At 40.0% G+C, this 22,166-nt stretch overlaps 1 protein-coding gene across 1 annotated transcript; it reads right to left on the bottom strand.

Moving 5' to 3' along the window:
• Positions 1-564: 564 nt before the first annotated feature.
• ETNPPL (ethanolamine-phosphate phospho-lyase) lies at positions 565-16,415 on the bottom strand. The gene is made up of 13 exons (XM_006212056.4): positions 16,253-16,415; positions 13,423-13,541; positions 12,988-13,147; positions 11,202-11,276; positions 9,705-9,795; positions 8,681-8,797; positions 7,110-7,192; positions 6,267-6,492; positions 5,175-5,329; positions 4,464-4,553; positions 4,096-4,226; positions 2,624-2,691; positions 565-1,265 (listed from the first exon to the last, which is right to left on the bottom strand). The coding sequence occupies exons 1-13, from the start codon at positions 16,306-16,308 to the stop codon at positions 1,137-1,139; spliced, it is 1,500 nt and encodes a 499-aa protein (XP_006212118.1). The 5' UTR covers positions 16,309-16,415; the 3' UTR covers positions 565-1,136.
• Positions 16,416-22,166: the final 5,751 nt, after the last annotated feature.

The raw sequence follows: 22,166 nt of genomic DNA, 5'->3' as shown, positions 1-22,166 counted from the left end.
AGAGACCTTGCATTTTTCACGGCATTTTAAGTTTATGACAAACTCAGAAAGACAGCTTTTTACATTTAATTTTCTTCCCAACATCTTTCTCAGCTATATTGAAACAGCCACAGCAAAATTATTTCTTTTTTTTGCAGAACAAAAACCAAAACACAAAGTTTAATAACCATTAGGAGAGCAACAGGGATAATGGAAAGTCAAGAAAGTCAAATTTCTTCCACTTTCTTCCGCCAAGTGGATGTTTCGTGGAACCAGCACGTTTAACGACAGGCTCGTACCGTTCAGGTTTCCTCACTTCCCTTTGCCAATCTCTGGCTAGAAACGTGTATATCTCTGTGTGTGAGAGCGGTGTGCACAGGCGATCAACTCGATGAGAAGAGGAAGATGGTAAGTGACTTGACAAGGTGACACCGTCTTGAGTAGCCAGGACCCAGGTCTCCTGACTGAATGGTGCTTTGGCTCCCGCTGCTGCTCCAGCCGCATGCTTGAGTGTTTCTGGGTGTATTCCTGTTCCCTCCCCCAACCCCCAGCCCCAGTCCCTGCAGGATCATGAGTAACCTCGTTCCCCAGCAGAAGCCCAAATTATTCACACACTTCTACATATTTGCTGCATGTGATTTTTCCCAAATGGCTTTGATTTTGCCACTCCAACCCTAATATTCTCTGCAAGAGAAGAGTAAACACTTTTCTAGTAAAATTTTTTTTGGTTTACATCACCTTCTATTTTATTATAGTCCATAAATATGTATAAATTAAATCATTAAAGAATTCATATCTTATGGCACTAACTCTTTCAAGTTCAGGAACCTACTGTACTTTGCTCTTTACATTCAAACATGAGAAGTAAAACTGCCAACATTAAGTCAATATTCGATGTGACGCTGAAATTTAGTAGAATAAACAAAGAACTTTCAGGAATCTCAGGTCAGGAATTAGGCTAGAGGCTGAGCTAATAATCTTGACATGGTTTGATTATCATTTGGGTTATTCTTATTACTCGTTTACCTTTTTATTTACACATCTGAGTGGAATGCAAATTCTTCCTTTAGAGGGTTCAAGAGAGCTATTAACAGAAGGGACCTGTCCATTCATTCTCTGTAACTCTGCTCATTTATGTCTCTGCACATTGCATCCTCTCATGTCTTGAGCCTCTTACTGAGCAGAGAATGTTTATCTGTGCACAATCCATTTCTCTTACTGCTGGGATTTTCTTTGGGGTCCAGGATGCCATCGCTGAGCGATTCCAAGTGTGCTTCGTCGGACATCTGCAAGACAAGAGCACAAACTCCTGTGGGCACCCCACCTCTAACCTACCCAGCCGCCAGCCTCCGCAGGGCTGACTCGCCAGGCCAACAGGTGACATGGCGCACAGGAGAACATAGCACAACACAGCACAACACTGTCAGCTGTTCCTCCCCAACCCTGATTGGTATCATCCAGTATCTTCCATAGAAATCTGAAATGCGATGTCGACATAAAATTTGGGACTCTAAGCCAAAACTTCAGAAACATGTGCTAACTTTGCTAACCCCAAAGTGGGACTTCCAGTGATGAACTCCCTTTTGTGTAAGCTTTGTCTAATGCTTGCTCAGTTCTGACAGCTGTGATTCCGTCCTAGACCCCACAAGTCATGCTGAGAACAGCAGACAGGAATTGATTTCTAGCACTGGTTTGTGCTGTACCAAGAGACAGAAGCATTCTGCTAGCAAATCATTTGCTTTCAAAGGGCCTAAAGTTTTTCAATCAAGAAAGGGACTCTGTTGACTACACTGGATGAGCAGGCGGGCTGGAGGCACTGAGTGTTCCTTTTTGCATCGAAGTCATAAACAAATAACAAATTATGCAACAAAGCCTCTCAAGTTTTTGCCTTGCAGTTTCTGACCCCGGGAGCGCTTTCTCACACCCTGGGCAGCTCAGGGAGAGAATGGAGAAGCCTCTGCTGGAAGCACATCAAATGCAGAAACTAGGCCACTCCGTGCCAGATGGTTCCCAGGCCCCGGCTGCCAGTCAGGGTTTATACTTCACTTCACTTCAGCACCACACTCTGGTGTTCCGGAGCCATGCTGCCGATGCTTTTGCTGATTAGAGACAGTGTGTGAGACTTCGAGGCAGGGTCAGGTGGCCCTCCGACACAAAGGAAGGGGCTCAGGACATTTGGTATCATCTCTCTATGTATTTTGAAGGCCCCCTTTGCAACCTTGAGGGGTCTTTTTTGGTTTTGGAGTTTTTTGTTCTTGTTTTTTTGGTATGGGAATAATCCTGTACAAATGGTCCTTTGGCTTTATTCCTTTCAAGTGGTATGAGGGGAGAGGGTATAGCTCAGTGGCAGAGCACATGCTTAGCATGCATGAGGTCCTGGGTTCAATCCCCAGTACCTCCTCTAAAAATAAATAAAACTAATTACCTCGCCATCCCCAACAACAACAACGAAACAGATTGTCAAGTGGTATGACACTTAACTTGAAATTTAATTCTGCACTCAAAACTGCAACAATAAGCCAAGTCTAGCAAAGGTGCATTTTACTCTAAAGGTCATTGTACAATTTTTAAAAATTTGCATTCTTTTTTCTTAAATTCCCCCAGTTTTGAACATCTCCCTAAGTATTAAGTAACAGACTCTTACCTTGGCTCTGCATGGAATATTCTCAGTGATAACACTCTCAGTTTTATCTCCGATGGCTTCTTCTAAACCTATACCAAGGAAGATACAATGGGAAAGACAGAAAAACATAAAAATTAAAAAAAAAAAGCATTTTGGTAACTATAGGAATACCCTTAACAAAGAACAGAGTTGTGGGGGGTATAGCTCAGTGGTAGAATGCATGCTTAGCACGAACAAGGTCCTGGGTTCAATTTCCAGTACTGCCACTGAAAAAGATTTAAAAAATAAATAAACTTTAAAAATTATTATTAAAAACAGAATAGAGAGGTACCTGTGTTTTAAAAATGTCACTATTAAAATAGCTGCTTTTAAACTTAAAAAAAATTCTTAATTGAATTACATTTTTTAAAGTTGAAAAATGAATGGTAGAGATGGCTTTTTTTTTTTTTAAACTGGAGGTACTGCAGATTGAATCCAGGACCTCACACATGCTAAGCACACACTCTATCACTGAGCTATACTGCCTTCCCTTAGACTTTCAATGTAGCATTTCATCGTAGCATTTCATCATTGCTGAAGCTGTGTTAGCTCTGCTTCACTCACTTTATTCAAAAAAAAATTATTCAGCCCCACCATTAAAAATGCTCAAGCTCTGAGATGATTTTTAAGTAATAGTGACAGATTTGCACCAACCCATACTCTCTTCCGCCTGGCCTTTCACAGGACCGGAGGAAACACAGGTGTGTGAGGAACACTGGCCAGGTTAGGGTGTGAGCGTATTCTTGGTCCAAAGACAGTGATGGTACTGCTAATAACTTGGGGCTGACTCTCAAGTTTCCAAATATTAATGATCTATGTTGTATGCTGTACAGATTCCTGGCTTATCAGCCTTTTCCTAACCCTAAGAGGCTGAAGAGGAGCAGAGAAGTAGGATCTTAAAAACATAACTAAAGCAACATCAAAAATACTCTAACATTTGACAGAGCTTTATGTTTTTTCAATATGGTTTTACAAACATTGCTACCTTTACTTTCTAATCTCAATTTATGCTCATAACAGAAAAACAAATTAACCTAATCATTTAATGTAAGTAAACAAAAGATAAATTCCTATGACAGGCTATAATTCTGAATGACAAACAAAAGTCTTCAAAAATTAAATTGTAATAAGTGAAATATACACAAAGTCAAATGATTCAGCATAAAGCAAATAACTGTTAACCCACAGCCAATAATTTTTATTAATAATGTTTCATATATTTTCATGATACAAAGCTGAAGGACTACACTGCCAGCATTTGTGGTGCAGAGCACAATAAAGACAGGCAGGTTTTTTTAAAAAGTGAAAATACGTAATAATATAAACGTACACATTCATTTCCACCCTCCTTCATTTCTGCCACGAATAGCAAAACACACTGTCGTGCACGACCAGGGTAAGGGTTGGGCAGCAGGGGGCGGGGGAGCTTCTACTTTAAAGATCTCTGGACAGACCTGTTAGAATTCCATCAAGATGGTCCACCATAAACTTGGCATCTTCTTCAGTGAAGCACATAGGTGGTTTTATTTTAAGCACGTTTCTATGAGGTCCGTCAGCACTGAGAAGCACTCGCTTTTCTTTCATCCTAATTAGCACAGGAACATGTGCATACAAGTGATAATTAAAGTTATTTCAGAAGGATGTGAACAGCAGAGCAGTTTAGTGTTTGCATGCAAGAAGCCCACATTTACAAATTGCTCAGACTTTTTAAACTTTCCTTATTTGGGGAGATGAGAGGAAATAAAAGAAGCATTCAAGTGGGTGGGCATCTTTCAAGCCGAGATACCAAATGAGATACCAAACGGGTGAGGGGTGCATTTACTTGTAGATGATGTGTTGAGCTTCGGCTGTGGCGGGGGTCCTTTTCTGGTGGTCCTTCACTAAGTCAATTCCGATAAAAAGTCCAACACCCCTGAGGGAGGTAAAGAAAGGAAACTTGACACACTCTATCAAGCACTGCACTGTCCTCAAACTTCAGTTTGATTTGAAGCTGAATGTGATTCTCTTTAAAGCGTAATTGTTACTGATTCTAATTAATCCAAGGTACCAATCCAGTGTCCACAGGACTTCCTATAGTTTTTGAATCAAGCTAGTTTTTCCATCCATTTTTTTCTCCAGTTAATTATAAAAGGAAAAGGCTTAAAAACAACATTGTCATGTTATTTAGCATCTCAGGACACTCATGATGATAAATCTCTAATGTCTATATGTATACTTATATGAAAAATACCGAGTTTTCTTAGATGTCGTTTTAAATAATTTTTCATAGATCATTTAGAGTTACTTTAAGTTCCTTCTTTTCATCCTTTAGCTGCTGAGATTATCCCAGCTTTATTTTTTCAAAAAAGTATAAAAGTCAGGAAAGATATATACCCAAATTTAATGGTGGGTTAGATATAGATACCTGGGTTCTGGATTAAAGATGAGGGTTGTTTTTTGCTTTTCAGTGTTTTCTACATTCAGTTTATAAGATAAAATATAATCAATTTTCGTTTGGACAAATGACTACACGACAACTCCATGGTAAATCTACCTGACATCTCCTATCAAAGTGTGCTTGGCCTTCTGTTTATTCAGTAACTCAGTAAGATAATTCCCTACTCTTGTGGCGTTTCCTTGAAGGTCTTCATTTTCAATTACATCCAGGACGGCCAAACCAACAGCAGAAGATACTGGATTTCCTCCATACTGCAGAAAAAAGTTAAATGAGAAAACATAATAGTTAAATTAGTGGTATTGCTTCATTTATGAGAAATTTGGCTTATACATAAATAAAGATATAATTTTAATAAAATTTTCCCTTGTTAAGGGCACTAAGCTATTAGTTCCTTAGATTTAGAATATAGCGTGATTCTATTCATTTAGGATTGAGAATATAATTTCAAATTATATATATATAACTTGATATATATATATAACAAATTATATATAATATATATATGCATAACTGGTATGAGGGACTATTGGGGAATTTATTAGTTCATCCAAACCAAAACCAGACATTGTGTTGGGAATTAAGGATTTCAGAGTGTGGTTTAGTTAGGGGGATATGGGTTTCAGCCCTTGAATAGCTGTGTGAAAAAAGTTAAGCAATGACATTTTCTCCAAATAATTTATGTCCTTAGATTTGAATCTTACTTTTAGCTGTTACAAGTCCTAGTCTACATACTGCAAAAACGATAATAATCTTTCCAAGCTTAAGGCTTATAACTTTTGTGGGTAAAACCAAGGAAATAAAATTTCCCAAAGATAGAAATTTAGTATCTCCTATGACAGTCATGTAACATTTATAGTATTGAATCATCTAAACACTTTAGAAGGGTTTTGGGAATTTAAATGTGATACAAAACAAAAAAGATCATATCATCTGTTAATGAAATATCCTAACCTCCAGAGTTTAGCAGGGCAGCCATCTATCATTGGAACAATGAATAGGAACAGGAAAGATACACAAGGGAAAGTACAAGAATTGTGCCAGATAGAATGAAATATGGCTAGAATCAACATTTGGCTAGGGTCTTAGGGTGGTTACCTGGCAATAGTGAGATTTATTCTTTACTACATTGGCAAGAAGAACACACATTATTTTTCCATCTCAGCATTAAAGTAGGAGGCCCAAATTTACCGTATTGAAATACTCCATCCCAGAGTTGCTGAAGGCTTCTGCGATTTCTTTGGTTGTTACCACACATGCCATTGGGTGGCCATTGCCCATGGGTTTTCCCATTGTGACGATGTCTGGAACAAAGTCTTCACCAAGCATCTGGAAGCTCCAGAAATGTCTCCCAACTCGGCCAAAGCCTACCTGAACTTCATCCGCTATAAACACACCTCCTGCTCCGTGTACATATCTGAAAAGCAAAATGGCAGTCTAATGCCTTCAGGCTCCTGAGAGTCCCCAAACCCTCCCATAGAGATACAGATTATTGAGGACTTAAAAAAATGCTGTTCACCTGAAGTCCGTAATCTTTGTTACAAACACATTTCAGTGTTCAGATCCCCAATGACATCTACGTGATGCCACTGACTTTGCAATACAATCACTTCATTTCTAGATTAGAAATGAATAGAATATATTCAACATTGTTTGGGTTTGTGCTGCTTAAATAAGCTCTACTGCAGTATTTCAAGTGGGAAGAGAAAGAAGTGAACAAGAAGTAGTGTTTAGCAGGGTTAATCTTCAGATTTTCACTAATTAGTAAGGCTTGGACACCAACCAATCAGAGAGATGCCATGTGTGTAGTGGAGCAGAGTCCTGGAGGCCCCTCTGCTGGACCATGTGCAAACCCTTTACTTGCTGGATCTTGGGAAGGAGGAGGGGTTCCAGGAGTCCTGGGGGGCAGGCACTCCAAAGTGGCTATTTACCAGCCTGTCTGGAAGGACTTCAATATTTTAACAACCAGGATGGCTCTACAGAACTGTCACATTGCCTTCAGTTTGATCAAGGATGCCCAAGTCAAGTACATACTCTGCCACTTTCTGGAAGTAGCCTGCTGGAGGAATTATTTGTCCGCCACAACTCTGCATGGATTCAGCAATAAAGGCAGCAATCTATACAAGAGAAGATGGGGTCAAAGTCCATTAGGTCCCCCTCCCATACCTCCTAAAAAAGAGGACTTCTTAGAGAGCAAGTGATTTAAAAAATGGTTGGGAATGGACCTGTGGCAAGAGGCAAACTGGCCATTTGATTAAAAAGAAAAGAACAGATGTCTGTGCTGAAAAAGCAACTGATCTGAGGCATTAGTTTCCGAAATGTTAGGGTACCAATGAAACCACCATGAGAAATGGTGGAGACGGCGCCTTCCATTTCTCCATAATTAATTTAAATGCAGTGTGTTCATTAGGATCAACTGAATAAGACTGATGTTTTGAACAGTCTCTGATATGAACTTCTAAAAAATTACCCAGGTTCTACACTTACTACTGTAGTGCCTGTTTCCTCAGCATGCTGAATTAGGGCTGCCCGAGCCCAGAATTTGCACCAAGGAGATAGGACTGTGACTTGTGGCCACAAACCTTAATTATTATGCTGTATGTCTGGTTCTTGCCCTGAACCAGGCTTAACTTAACAGAATTAGGCAATTCACAGTAGAACTACTTTGTTCTAGAAAGAAGAAAATAGAAAACAGGTAACACTAAATTAAAGAGGGAAAGCACAGACACAGTATGAGGTAAGTGGTCAAGAGAACCAAGGTTCTAGTCTAAACTACGTCCATTAAGATATGCAAAACAAATGGGATAGGAAAAAAAAGAACAGTTAAGAAATGCAAAGACTCTCCAGTCATTAAGATAGAAATATTTGAATCAGAAAACACAAAGTCTTCATTTTTATCTCAGTTAAGATTTTTTATTGCCATGTTGATGCAATAAGCCAGTTTAAAGGCAAAGCATGTGTCAAATCACATTCAAACTCTGAGTAAGTAACCCCTAAATGGGCTGAATATTTAACGTTAAGCTGTAGACAGTAGGGTGAAGACTGAGAAAATGGAAACTCTTTTTCCTATTTAGGAGGATTCTGGTTTGTCTTAGAAGCAGGCCCAGGCTGGAAGAGCATTTTCCTGCCTTGGCTTACCCAGGCTGCATGGCTTCAGGAAAGCTGAACCAGTTCTAGGGAGGTGTCAGGGCTCCCCGGATCTGGGAGCCTGCACTGGTCCTAAGACCCCAGGGCCACTCTGCCTCTTCCCTTTCCCACCTTGTATTAGCCCCCGTGCTACTCTCAGTTGGAATTTTCTGTCTTTTTTAATTCTTTCCCCTATCCCTTTGGACCAGAGTCTGCCTCCCACTGGGAAGGTCAGCATTAGACCACCAGTTCTCGAACAGGCATAGTAATTGCATTTCCAGGATAAATTAAAATAGATGGTCTTAGAGGCATGAATGTAACAAGGCACTTGTTGAAATATGAACCAAGTGAGCGTGTAACCAGAGAAGAACAGAAAGGGGGCTGAGATCTAATCGTCTTCCACCTCTCCAACAGATCACAATGATTTCAATCCATCTTATATAAGATGTTAAAGTGTTTCCAAAGCTATAAATACAAACCTTCCTTCCACTGTTATGAGCCTCATCAATAATTTTCTTCACTTCACTTGCATAAGCGCTGGCCGGGTCTGCATGGTCTTCTCTGTATTTCCCTCTGTAAATATCTGGTGCTGGTGCCTGAAGACATCAAAAGTAACAGCGTCTCATGATTTGCCTCTTGGACAAATGAGCGTTTTAAAAAAGGCACTTCCCCACAAGAGCGTATCAGAAAGATGATCTGGGGATTTAAGTGACTCTAGGTTCTTTTGCTCTTTTTCCTTAACATTTCTGAATTCTGTGAGAATTGATATCTTTGTCCCAAGAACAGGAGCTTGGATTTGCTCCTAGACTCTTATAAGTGAAGACTGCATCCCTATTCACATAAGGAACAAATGCAAACAAGTGTGATTATATTATTTGAAAATTTCAATGAATGGGAACTACTAACTATCCTATATTGAAAATAAACCAACACTTACCAACTATATAGCAGGCTGTAATCATTCAGAAAACTAGAGTGCTTTGGCACTAATTTCAGATCTTAAAATTTTGGAGGAAAGTATTAATAATTCTCTTTAAAAAGTCTACTGATCCTTAATTAAGCCAAATGAGTTTTACTAATTCAACTATTTGATTGATTTCTTTATTTCATTTATGATTTACTTTACTTAATAAACCTATATAATAATTTAGCAGAGAGTAATTTAATTTTAAGACAGTCACACACACTTGATGCAACTCTGAATTTTGACCTGATTTCAGTGATAGAAAAAATAATTAAAGATCAAGGGGCCAGAAAAATAAAATGATAGCTGTAAATAACAGCTATTGCTACGACTATACTAATTTGCCCATTATGATACTCATCGATGAATTTCAAACCACCTCCTGTCATTAACTAGCTCTTTGACTATAGCACGCCACACAACTGCTCTAGATCTGAGTTCCTTTTCATGGTTTCATTTCAATGAAAGCACTGGACTGGATTACCATTAGGCACTCTTCTAGTCCTAACATTCTAATTGTTGAATTCCAAGATACTTACCACATGCACAAATTCCTTCTTGACGTCTTTGCCCTTTCGAAATTTATATGGACTGATCTCAATTAATGATGATAAGTGACCATGGTAAGCACTGAAAAGAAAAAAACAGTAACCAAAATCACTCACAGAAGGATGCTTTTCTGGTATATGAAAAATAGTACAGCATGTCATCCAGGGAGAATCTCAACATTGGTGCCAGATTTAACTATATGGAAGCTAATATTTCATAAGTCTGGCCATTAATTTGTCCAGCTCTCCTGATTCATGTAATAAAACACATAGAAATCCAAGTATGTATCCCCATAGACAGCTACTTTTCAGCAGGGAAAAAAACTTAATTTCTTTGGATTGTATTAGATCTGCTAAATTAGATTGTCTAAATGTAAAAAAATTATTTTCTATAGCTTCATGAGAAACTTATCTATATATTCTTTAAATGTATTTGATAGTTACATTCTAGTAAGTTTTAAAAACAACTTTATATCATGGAATGGGCTGTGTTTCTGTTTGGGACGGTTTCTAAAAGATGTCCAGTTGCACATATTGGGCAAATGCAAGTTGGTCAGGAACAGGAGGAGTCTTTTCAAAAAGAAGGAAGATTGAAGGGGTGGGTATATCTCAGCGGTAGAGCATATGCTCAGCATATGCTGAGTTCAATCCCCACTATCTCTATTAAAAACAAAACAAAATAAAACAAAACGAAGACTGAATGGTGATCAAGTGGCTAAGAAATTCCTTTCTCTCACTTAAAATACAGGTGGCTATGATATTCTCTTTTATGTGTCTTGCCCAGAGGTATATAATTGGAAGATCTGGAAAAGAAATTGTAAATGGCCCATGAACAGATAAAGCAAAGAGGGAGGACTTCCCCTACTATAAATTAAAACACACTACAAAGCCATAATAATGAAATTAGTATGGCATTGGAATAAGAACAAAGAAATGACTGGGATAGCAGGCGAGCTCAGAGACACAGCCATGCATAATGGTAACACAGTGGCCTCCAGGTGGATTCAATATGAGGAGTTATTATAAAAGTAGTGGAAGAAAATGAGGAAGAGCATGTTTCTGATCTGGGGGCTGGGAATGGGTGTCAAGGAGAGAGATATTAACAAAACTTAGAAAATGCAAACCATGAGATGAAAATGGCAACAATCTGATTTAATCAAATGGAAGATTTTTGTTGAAGGATATCATGAAGAAAGTTAAAAGACAGATGATAGATTGTGAAAAGATATTTGAAATGCCTCAAACTAAAAGTAAAACCTGCTTCATGCAGAGCCCATGAAGCCATGACCACAGCACCCAAAAGAGCCTCCAGATACTTGGGGTGTCCTCCAGGCCTGGGCTGGCCTTGAAACCTTAATATATAATAAAAACCCTTGTGCCATATACCCAGCCTCCTCCAGATGTGCTTATGGTATTAGTTAGATAGGATCAACAGACTTTCATCTCTGAAAGAGCTTCCTGCTTTGAAGCTTTGTGTCCAAGACTTACTGGTCAAGAGTGATCACGTCTTGGTGGCCTCTGAACTGCCGAGCCAGGCGTAAGGCTAAGTCATTGGCTTCAGATCTATTAAGACAGTAGAGAGATAAGGGACAATGTGACATAAGCTCTTTTAAAAATCTTTCAAAATACTATTTACCGAAGTTGAGGATTCTAATTATTTAGGGCTAGATAAAGAAATAAGTTGAGGTCCTCTCTTTCCCCTCAATCTTGCCCACCCAGATATCTCACTTCATCTTTCTAAGCCCCCTAGATGTCTTCAATAAACAGTGAGACACAGAGGGAGCTCCATACAAATTTGAGGATATTATGCTTATTTTAAATTCTAGCCCAATTCAGCCACGTTGGTAGGTGACTAACTTTGAGGAGCCCAGGAAGCCTGCACTAAGTCTGATCTCAATGGGAGGAATGGGAGTACGAGGGCCCAGTAACCTGGCTACTAAACTATGCTATCCTGACCCAGTACGTGGCTAGTTCCTTATTTATAAAATGAAGATCATAATTTTTCTATCTGGATTAAGAGAGTTTAAATAATCATTTGTGGAATGTTTAGTACATCAGAAATCACACTGTGTGTTCTGCTTTTATTTACTTTCATAACTACACTGTAAGGCAAGTTTTGCCATCTCCTTTCTGTGGGTGAAGAAACAGCCTCAGAGAGGTTAAGTTGCCAGAATAAGTTCTCACAGCTAAGAAAAGGTAGAGCCAGCATTCAGACTGACGCCTGTTTAACCTCAAGGTTATTCCAGCCTTTATCACCTCCAGTCTTGGGTGACAGTGTTCTCTAAGGCTAATCTCTCTTTGACAGTATAGGTTCTTTAGAAGTGAAAGTCAAATGCTATGATATTTAATGTATTGAAGGCAAGAGTGCTTTAGAACAACACATTAGATCCTAAAATATCTTACTTCTTTACAAAGAAAAAAGAACGATCTTCTGTTTACAAATTTGGTTTTAAAATATTTCATTGAAAAGAGAAAAGTGAACCACAGAATCATGTAATAGAACATTTGCAGAATCTCTAATAGTTTTAGTACATATGTACATATGTATCATTTTAAAATGAGCTTATGCTGTATATACAGTTTTCCTCCCCGTACAACATTGCACTGTGAGCTTTTCTATAGATATAGATATTCTGTATCTATATGGATAAAGAATAATTTAAATTTACAGAATGTAAAAGTTGTGACATATCTATTCACTTAAATTTACTCCTTCCTCCCTCGTGTTTGTGTTGGGAAAATACATTTAATTGCCTAAGGCAACAAATCAATTAAAAATCTTACAAAAGTTATACAGCTTGTTTAGTAGAGTTCTTTCTCTGCTAAAATTCTTCATTTCATGCTTTGAAAGAACTATCTAGGCTCATCTACAGTCCTTAGCTATTTACCATTTGACTAGCCAGGTTTTCTCACGTGGTTACAACCCAAGCATCTGTCCTTTAGGGATACTTAAGGGTGTGCTTTCCCCATCTTTCATTAAGGAAGCCAAGGCAATTAACAGTTGAGTGGTGTGCACTTGTTAACCGTCAGGCTATTATTTTAGTCTGTGTCGAGAGCCTCGGAACATGCTGTCAGTGTCTTACTACAGCGGGCTGGCGGACCAGGGCAAGAGAACCAGAAAGGTCAGATCCCCTACGTGGGGTCATTAGTAAATGCAAAACTCTCAGGAAACCTTTTAAAATATCTGTACCAGGAATCAAAAAGAAAAGACGTGTGAGAGAGGAGACGAAGAGGTTGGTGGGAATGAGGATGGGTGGGAAACCTCGAAACATACCCTGAATTTGTAAAATAGCAAACAGAGAGTTTGTCCGGCAGGGTTGCCGACAGGCGCTTGGCGTACTCGACAACGTTGTCGTGGAGGAACCGAGAATTTGTGTTGAGCAGTTCCATCTGTCTCTGGGCAGCCTGGACCACTTCTGGGTGGCAGTGTCCCACTAAAATTTAGAAGACAAAAGCCCCCCAAATGAGTCACAATTCTAAATGCCTGGGAAGTGAGGGAGATTCTGTAGCAAAGAGGAAAAAAAAAAAAAAAAGTTGATCTTTCTTGTTCCTCTCCGCATTTCGCTCCAGCTCGTCCCTGCCTAGGACTATGGGTCCCGTTCAGCCAAATAATGCAGCCACTGCAATTCCTGAGACAAGTATTAATGGTGCCAAGCCCGCCTGACTCCCAAAATGTATTTTTCAAGACACAACAAAGACAGTACATTACCATGGGCGACGTTGTTGATGCAATCCAAGTACTGTTCACCCTTCTCGTCAAACATGTACTGCCGCTGGGCTCGCACTATTTTGATGGGATCCGCAGCAAAGAAAACTTTGCATGACGGCCTAGAAATAAGGAAAGGAAACACTTTTGTCTGGCAGGACTGCTCCGTGTTTTTCCTTGTCAGTGAAGGTCACGATCAGTGGAAAATTACAATTACATAAAGGAAAGGGGAAACACAACCGAGGTGACATACTTTTTTTTTTTTTAATTTCATATTAGCCTAGAACCTTTTACCTTAATCCCCCATCAATGACACTGCTCACATGTCATGCTTCTTGTATTAAATTTGCCATGATTTGACAACTCTTTTTGGAGATCTGTGGATCAACTCTGACAGCTCTAATTACACAAACCAATAACCAACTTGCCTCTGGGAAATTTTGTTCTACCAGGAAAAAACCCAAACTTTTTCTTTCTTTCTTTCTTTCTTTCTTTCTTTCTTTCTTTCTTTCTTTCTTTCTTTCTTTCTTTCTTTCTTTCTTTCTTTCTTTCTTTCTTTCTTTCTTTCTTTCTTTCTTTCTTTCTTTCTTTCTTTCTTTCTCTCTTTCTCTCTCTCTTTCTCTCTCTCTCTCTCTCTCTCTCTCTTTCTCTCTCTCTTTCTCTCTTTCTTTCTCTCTTTCTTTCTTTCTTTTTGTTTTTTTAAGGCTTACTATGTGTTAGGAACTGCCAGATACTACAAGTATTATCTCATTTAATCCTCCCAACAATAGTGTATAATAGGGGTTATTATTATTCTTATTTTCATAAGTGAGGAAAACTGAGGTACAGAAAAATGAAGAAGCTTGATCAAGATTACACAGGGAATAAATGAGAAAACCAGAATTGAAAGTAGACTGTCTTAAGTTATAGCCCAGAATACAGCTTGCTTGCTAATCTAATCTAATCTCTCCCTCTAATCGAATTTGTAAAGAAATGAATAGGACTAAAAGCTAAATACAAATAACTCAGTCTTAAGTACTATGCAGGTGATTTTACAGATCATTTTCATGTCTTTAGACTGGTACTTGTTTTGCATCAAATGGATTTTCCATCCTTAAATAATAAAATCCAATTATTCTTCTAACCCTTTAACCCAGTCTTTTGAGCATATAATAAATCATTCATATTTTTGGTTATTTGAATGGTTGTCTGGAGTATAAATTTTAGCAACATAGAAACATCACAAAGATTTCTGAATTGGGCTCTATGCACATTTAGAAACTAAAACAAAATTTATTATTTTTGTTTTGGTGATGTTGCATAACACATGCATTGGAGGTAGTTTACAAGGTAATTAGATACTTATACATTAAATGAATATGCAAATGTTTAGAAGGTATTGTGATTATTGTGAATAGGTAATCTTGAATTTTAAAACTAAGATTAAGCTAAACTAAGCTAAACTAACTAAGATCAGCTAAAATGAAATTAATATTTAATGAGATTTTCTTATTGGTTCAAATTCAGCTGTTAGTTTACACCTATAAGTTAAAATCAGAAAAACCCTGTGCTGTGAACATGGGCTGAAGACTGCAGCCTTCACTGTGTCTCCTTGTTAGTGTACTTTCCACCTCGCCACTCAGACTTCAGGTAAAATTCTTTCGGTCAGTCCTTGGCTACCTTTCCTCCTTTCACAGAATTTGTTCTGCTCACATCAGAAATCATTAGGCTTCCACTGGAATTTAATCACATAGGATTGAAAGCGAACAGAAATGAGTGGTGATTACATAAAGGTGAGGAGGTGATCGGGTAATGAGGAAGGAATCTGACCATTTTGACACTATTGCCGGGTTGACAGAGATTTAACTAGCCTCCTACACCTCCTGGAACCTCCTGGGTTGACATTAGGAGATCAAGTCCTCATAAACCGCCCAGCATTGCTCCGAAGAGGAGCCGGGGTATCATTTTCTTTCTTAAGCACTACCCCTCTCCCCGCCCGCTCCCCGCAGTCGGGCCCACTGCTGCAGCTCTTGTTAGTCACAGGTAAGTACTGGAGTGGCTAGGGGTCGCGCATGGCCGCAGCTATTTACATGTAACTTTTAAAAAGCCAGATCACACGTATTAATCTCATTTGCTTGCTCTTGTGAAGCAGAATGTCATTCCTCCTTTCCTAGAAGAAATTAAAGTAGCTTGACAGAGGTCACAAGGTAACTGGACACGCTACTAGGACCACAGCCCAGGTCTTACTTCAGGTTCGGTCCTGTACTCACCAGTATATTACTAAGTCGTCTATAATACGAGCAAAACAAAGCAGACCGGAGAGAACACTTTAAACTGAAGTGAGGACACAAGTGGGCAGACCAAGGTAAGTGGCATCTCACCCTTAAGACAGTGGTTTCAAAGTTTTTTTTGTTTGTTTCGTTTTGTTTTTTAAACTGGCTGGATTAACCTTTTACTTCTTAACCAGGAGTGCAAGAAGAAAAAGTCCACTTTAAACAAGAGTTGTCAGAATTAGTTTTCATAGTCATCGTCAAAAATATTTCTGAGTTCATACTTTTGAAAAACTTTCTCGTTGGCGGGAGTGGGAGAGCTACCCGTGGCTCTCCTCCAGTGGCTATTTCAGCCTCACGGTCAAGCCCCCCAGCGGGGCTGCAGAGCGCGCGGACCCGGCGGGAGCGGGCAGGGAGGCGGCCCCCTTGGGCGGAGGAGCGGCGGGTCTGACCGCCCGCGGGCAACTCCGCGCGCCGCCGGCTCCCCGCCCCGCTTCAGCTCTCCGCCCCCCTTCGGCTCTTCGCCCCCTGCGCTGGTGATCCCCTCTTCTCTGCGCCTTTCCTCGGGGCTGGGGAGCCCTTACCCGATGTGCTTCCTCCTCAGCGCCAGGGTGTCTTGCTTGCTGTACAGCTCGCACATGGTGGCGGGGTGCCGGGCGCTCCGGGGGTCTCCCCTCTCCAGTCCGTGCGCCTCAGCGGCGGCCCTTTCCTCCAGTTTTCCCTTGTTGGGTTCCCTCGCCCTGGGCGTCGGAGGTCACCCGCGGCATCAACTAGCTAGGGTCATCCCCCTTTTAAAGTCCAGCCCTGCCTTTGCCCTTCGCCAAGCCCCACCCTCCTCCTCCCCACCTCCGCCCGGTGCCTGCCAGGGGAGGCCCTGGGCTAGCCACTCGTTCGCCACACCCAGCCGCCCGCAGGCTAACTGGCTCCGGTTCTTCCCTGCTGCCCACTTACCCTCCCCATCCCTGTTACTTCTTCTAACTCGCCTTTATTTTCCTAAGTTTGCCTTGCCATGGCCTTTCTTCCTCCTCTGCCTGTGAATTCCCTCCTTCCCACTTTTTCTTTTAAAAATTTCTTTCTTTTTGTGTGTATGTCCCATTATTTTCTTGTAAACATTCAAACATAGGCCCTCTCTGGAGATACTAGGATTTTTGTTTCCATTCTCACGTTGAGTATAATTCCAATACCATAATCTAGTCAACAAAAGTAACAAGTCACATGCCCTAAGGGTAAATGACAGGGACTCAGCCTGCTGTTTGTTGGGAGTGATAATGTATACTGTGTTTTGAACATCTGCTTTAAAAATAATTGTACTTCTCATTTCTCTGGAACTGTACGGAGTACAACACATTCACTTGATGTATCTGGTTCAGTCCTCAAAACAACCCTGCTGGAGATGAGCATGAGAGTTACCATCCCTTTTAACATATGGGAACAGTGAGGATATTATACCCTGTTCCATGATTACAGATCTACCTGGTGGTGAGCTTAGAATTCGTTCCTAGGTTTCTTGACTTCCTTTAGGATGATCTTTTCGCACTGATCAAATTTGAAGTTATTAAATATGTGGACAGAAGGAAACCTAATTAGCTATAGCATTAAATCGTACATTATTCTGATAACTAGAGATCATCTGGTTCAGCCCTTCTGTTTTGTAGGTAAGAACAACTGGGCACCGGAAAAGTAAAGTCTAATTCAAGGTCATGCAACTACTTAGCCATAGAATTTAGATCATTTCATTCTTTCTGTGTTTTGAAATGCAGCTGAGAAAGTCTATTTTACCCATAAGAATGCACTTGGTAAACGTTTATAACTGACCTTTGTCTTGAATAAAGTTGTTCTTAATTAATATTAATGTCCTGCAGGAGTAATAGAATTACACTGCCTAAGATAGGTTAAGAAATGAAGTTCTATGAGGAACAGTGTGGTGAGAATTCTAAGTGTTATAAAGGGCAGCGGGCAGTTAGGAAACTTGCAAGAAATCCCAATCATGTAATCTTGGTCTAGTTCCATACATGAAGGGTGTTGCCAAGGGTACATCTACTCGCAAACTACCTAGGCTTGGTGAAGTCACAGTTAGTCGTGCTCCCTCCGTAAACCTCCATGGTCACTTGTTAGTCTCGGTGCTTTAAAATATGTTCTTTAAGTAGTAATGGACTAAGAGTCTTATGTCCGTCTGGTTCTCCCATAAACTAGCTGGATTTCTTGACCTTTTGGAGGCTAACCTTCTTTAAAATTTTTAATTTTTTAATTTAAAAAAAACACCAATCTTTCTGTAACTCAGAGCATTACAAGTAGGGCTAAAAAGAGATCATGACTGTGGAATGTGAGTCAGGATTATTGTTAAGACTTCAATGCTCCTGTCTTCTTGGTTTTTTCTTTTTTTCTTTTTTTCTCCACCAGAACTTTCAGCAGGGTTGACTACTCCTTTCTCCTTGAGACACTTCCTCTTTCAATTTCTTGATACCACCATCCTTTCCTGATTTTCCTCTTCTGTCACTCAACATTTAAATGTTGGTATCTTTGAGGGAGGGGTCCTAGGCTCTTTCTTTTCTCGCACTCTTTCCCGAGGTAATCCACAATGATTTTCTTGGATTTATAATCCATCAAGATGCCAAATTTATATGTCCACCCAGATCTTTCATCTCAGTCCCAGATTCTCATATTCACTTCCTTTCTTGACATCTCGACTTTGAGGTCTCATAGACACCACAGACTTCATGAGTCCAAAATGGAAGCTTTGAATCCACCCCCAAAACTATTACCTGCACTAAGCCCCTACCCCCATCACCAGGCATTTGTTCATTCATTCAAAATATATCAAACGTTCACTGTGTGTCAATGAATGTTTCCTGTTGCTGGAGGGAAACACTGAACTAGACTGAATGGACTAGCCCTCATGGCTCCTATGCTAGATTTTCACTGTCCAGTATGTAGCCACCAGCCATAGGTGATTATTAACGACTTGAAATGCAGCTAGTCTGTAATGAGATGTCTGTTGGTATAAAATACATATTGTAGTTTGAAGACTCAATACAAAAAGAAAAGTAAAACCTCTCATTAAGTTTTTTTATTATTTGCTTATTGAAATAATATTTTGGATATTTTGGATTAAGTAAAATATCATGAAAACTAGTATCACATCTTTTTAAGTGTAACTACTAGCAAATTTAAAATTACATATGTGGCTTGCATTACTTTTCCATTGGACAGCATTATTCTAGATGGACAGAGTGAGCAGAGAAACAAAAAATTAACAGAATAATGGCTTAAGTTGCTTTAATTATTGATAAGTGCTTTGAAGGAAATAAACTAGGGGAAATGATCCCAAGCCAGAAACCTAAGAGTCTTGGATAATTCTTATTTTTTTCTCAGCTCCATCCCCATGTCAAATTATTATTATTATTATTTTTTTTTTTCAGGGGAGGAGCTACTTAGGTTTATTTATTTACTTATTTTTTAAGTGGAGGTGCTGGGGATTAAACCCAGGACCTTGTGCATGCTAGGCAGGCACTCTACCACTGAGCTATCTCCTCCCATGTCCTGTCAAATTATTTTTAAGCCCTGTTGCCTCCACTTCAAAATACAATTTAAATCTATCTGGTAACGCCCTATCTGCTTCCAGCCTGTGTAAGCCTTCTGCCTCTCACCCAAGACCTATGCCAACTCGCTCTGTAACTCATTTCTTTCCTTCCCCTTCCTGCCCTGGGGAGTTGATCACATCCTCTCCCTCCTTAAACCCATCAATGACATCCAGCTTTCTTCTCTAGGCTCATATTGGATACTTCCTCTCCCACCCAATACACACACCATACCCATAACCCCCCCCTTTTTAAAATTTCCATGTATTTACTTTATTGAATTTGTTAACGTCATAGAGTTCTTGCAGTGCCAAACCATGCCTGAGAATTTGGAGAAAGAAACGGTACAACAGACAGCCTCACCCACCCACCGTACAGTATATTAAAATTTGATTCATGTGCATTTTGATAATTTCACAATCTTTTAAAAAGTTGTAACACGGGTTAGGATTTTTAAATCTCCTGCAGATCTTCAGATTTTTAGGACAGTATGCCATTAAATAACATTTCCAGATATTCATATCAGTTCATTCCTTAATAACATAACCCTCAATAAAATTTTGCTGGAAAAAAGCACATTACTCTTCAGGGGAAATATGTGGCTAAAGTCCAACAGATTATTTAAGATTTTTGATTCCCAAATGGAGTCTTCAGTCTAACCAAGAATCCTTGGTTTCTCAATCATACAACCTCTCCTTGGCTGGCTCAGCCACTCACCCAAACACACCAGAAGGTAGGCATCCTGCCAGCCACCTCAGATAATGCCGACGTTATTGCCCAGGCACGGCTGGCAGGCCCTGTCAGGTGGCACTGTCACCCTCCTGGGAGCACACTGTGCCTTGTATCAAGACTGAGCTCCTAGAGGAAACTGCTCCCACATGAGGATGGCTTTACTCACCCATCTGCTTCACTCTTTCCAGCAGCAAGCCTGCAGCTCCTGCTTTTGGCAAAGGGATTTATTATAGAGAAACCCAGACTCTGCATCAAGTGGTCACATGCCACTTTGAAATATTTCTATTGAACCAACAATACAAAACTAGGAAATTACCAGACTGTCTCATTAGATGGAGAGACTTCTCAGGAATCCTGGGTAGCTTCCTGGATCCCTTTTCAGGACTAAAAATTACTGGATAATTTAAGCTGTTATTAAAAACAGAAGTGCTACATCACCTGTCTTTTGCCCGCAACTCTCTGAATGAACAATGTAAAGACGCCCCAGAAGGTTGATAACAGAGCTACGCTGGGCTGTGTCCCTTGTTCTTAATCACTTCAAAGTCTGCATTTACTTCAGTTTCAGTTTAAATATTACTGTCAGCCTCAGAGTGGTCATTCTTGACTATTCTGTCTCAAATAGTTCTTAATTAATTAAAAAAATGAATCTCTACCCTGTTCCTCAATCTTAATCCTCTCTTTGTTTAGTCTTTATCTGTCTTGTTCATCAATGCACCCCAACACTGGTACAGCCCTTGGCATGTGGTAGACTGGTAAATCTTTGTTGACTGACTGACTGACTGATTGCAAGGCGAAGCCCATTTAAAGACTGAACACCTTGTTTTGAAGGTGAAAGTTCTTATGAGGCATATAGCCCTTGCCTGTTGACTGCAGATTACATTTTAACCATTTCTTTAGGAGAAAAATACTTAGACTCATTATCTTTCATGGGAAAGCAAGTTACTGTTACATAAAAGATCATTTCCCCATTGTTTGACTTATTTCACAATGTGGAATATATAATATTAACTAAGTACCAAAGGTGGTCTTTAAATACAAGACAGACACGTAAGAACACCAAAATAAAGGAAAATAAAGTCAACAGGTCACCTTGTGCAACACTGTCAAAAAACAAAGGTATTTTTGATATATTTTCTCATGTCCTTCCCCATCATATGACTATTTGGTAGGAGTGGGAACCGGGGGACCTCTCCTCCCCAGAAGTTGATGTTTATTTGCTCAGTTTTAGTCCTGACCCTATTGATTGGCTCACCTGGTTGAATGGATTCTGACCTGAAGGTCACAGATTTCTCAACCATCTATGCTTGGTCAAACAAACTGGTGCATGACTGAAATAAGAAAGCACAGCCCACAAGAGTTTGGGACTTAAAGAAGTCCAGTCAATAGTTTGATGAGAAGAGTCTAACTGGCAGGTTTTAATTTTTTTGTCGGTGAGAAGCAAGAAGAGGGGAGCGCATTGTATGCCCCAGCAGCAGAGGTTCTCTGGCTGTTGCTGAACCCAAGTTCTTGTGTCTGATGCGCAGTAAGGCCAAACTGAACTGTCAGAGTTTGGAGCAAAAAAAAACTTTATTGCAAGAATGGGTGGCTCATGCTTAAAAGACCCGAACTCCCTGGAAGTTTTCAGGGAAGAGTTTTTTAAAGGCAAACTTTCAGGGAGAGGGCTGCAGGATCGGTGACTTTCTTCTGATTGGGTGGTGTTTCCAGAATCTTGTGCTCAGCCTGAAGTTACCATCCTCCACCTGGGAGGAGGTCTTCGTTCCCACAGAACTCAGAAACCTGCATGAGATTGTTACATGTATCCACAGTGGGGAACTTGGTCTCTGCTTTACCAGGGCACTGTTGTTTCTTGACTGCTTTTCCTTTGTTTCTGTGTTCCTCCTTCCCTAATCAGTAACTGTTTGCCTCTGCCCCTTAGGACTCAGGGAAGGCCTGCAAACAAGGAACAGGGGACAAGAAAGGCTCTTGTACCTGGGAGTACCTAGTCCCCCTAAAACTGAACTCCTCTGCCGAGTTTATGATTAACCTTTCTACCCCAAAGGTGATTTGCTTTCTTGTCCAACACATGTTCTCCTCAAGACTGAGGGATATCAAAGAAAAGTGGGGACTGAAACAGAGCAAGACCCTGTGGGGCCCTCCCGGGTACAAGTCCTTTCTGTGTCTCCTGTTTCTTGCTTGTGGGAAATAGGCT

This window comes from Vicugna pacos, chromosome 2 (assembly GCF_048564905.1).
Source record: "Vicugna pacos chromosome 2, VicPac4, whole genome shotgun sequence".
NCBI lineage: Eukaryota > Metazoa > Chordata > Mammalia > Artiodactyla > Camelidae > Vicugna > Vicugna pacos.
Note: the sequence above shows the minus strand (reverse complement) of the source record. Positions and strands in the feature narration are given on the sequence as shown.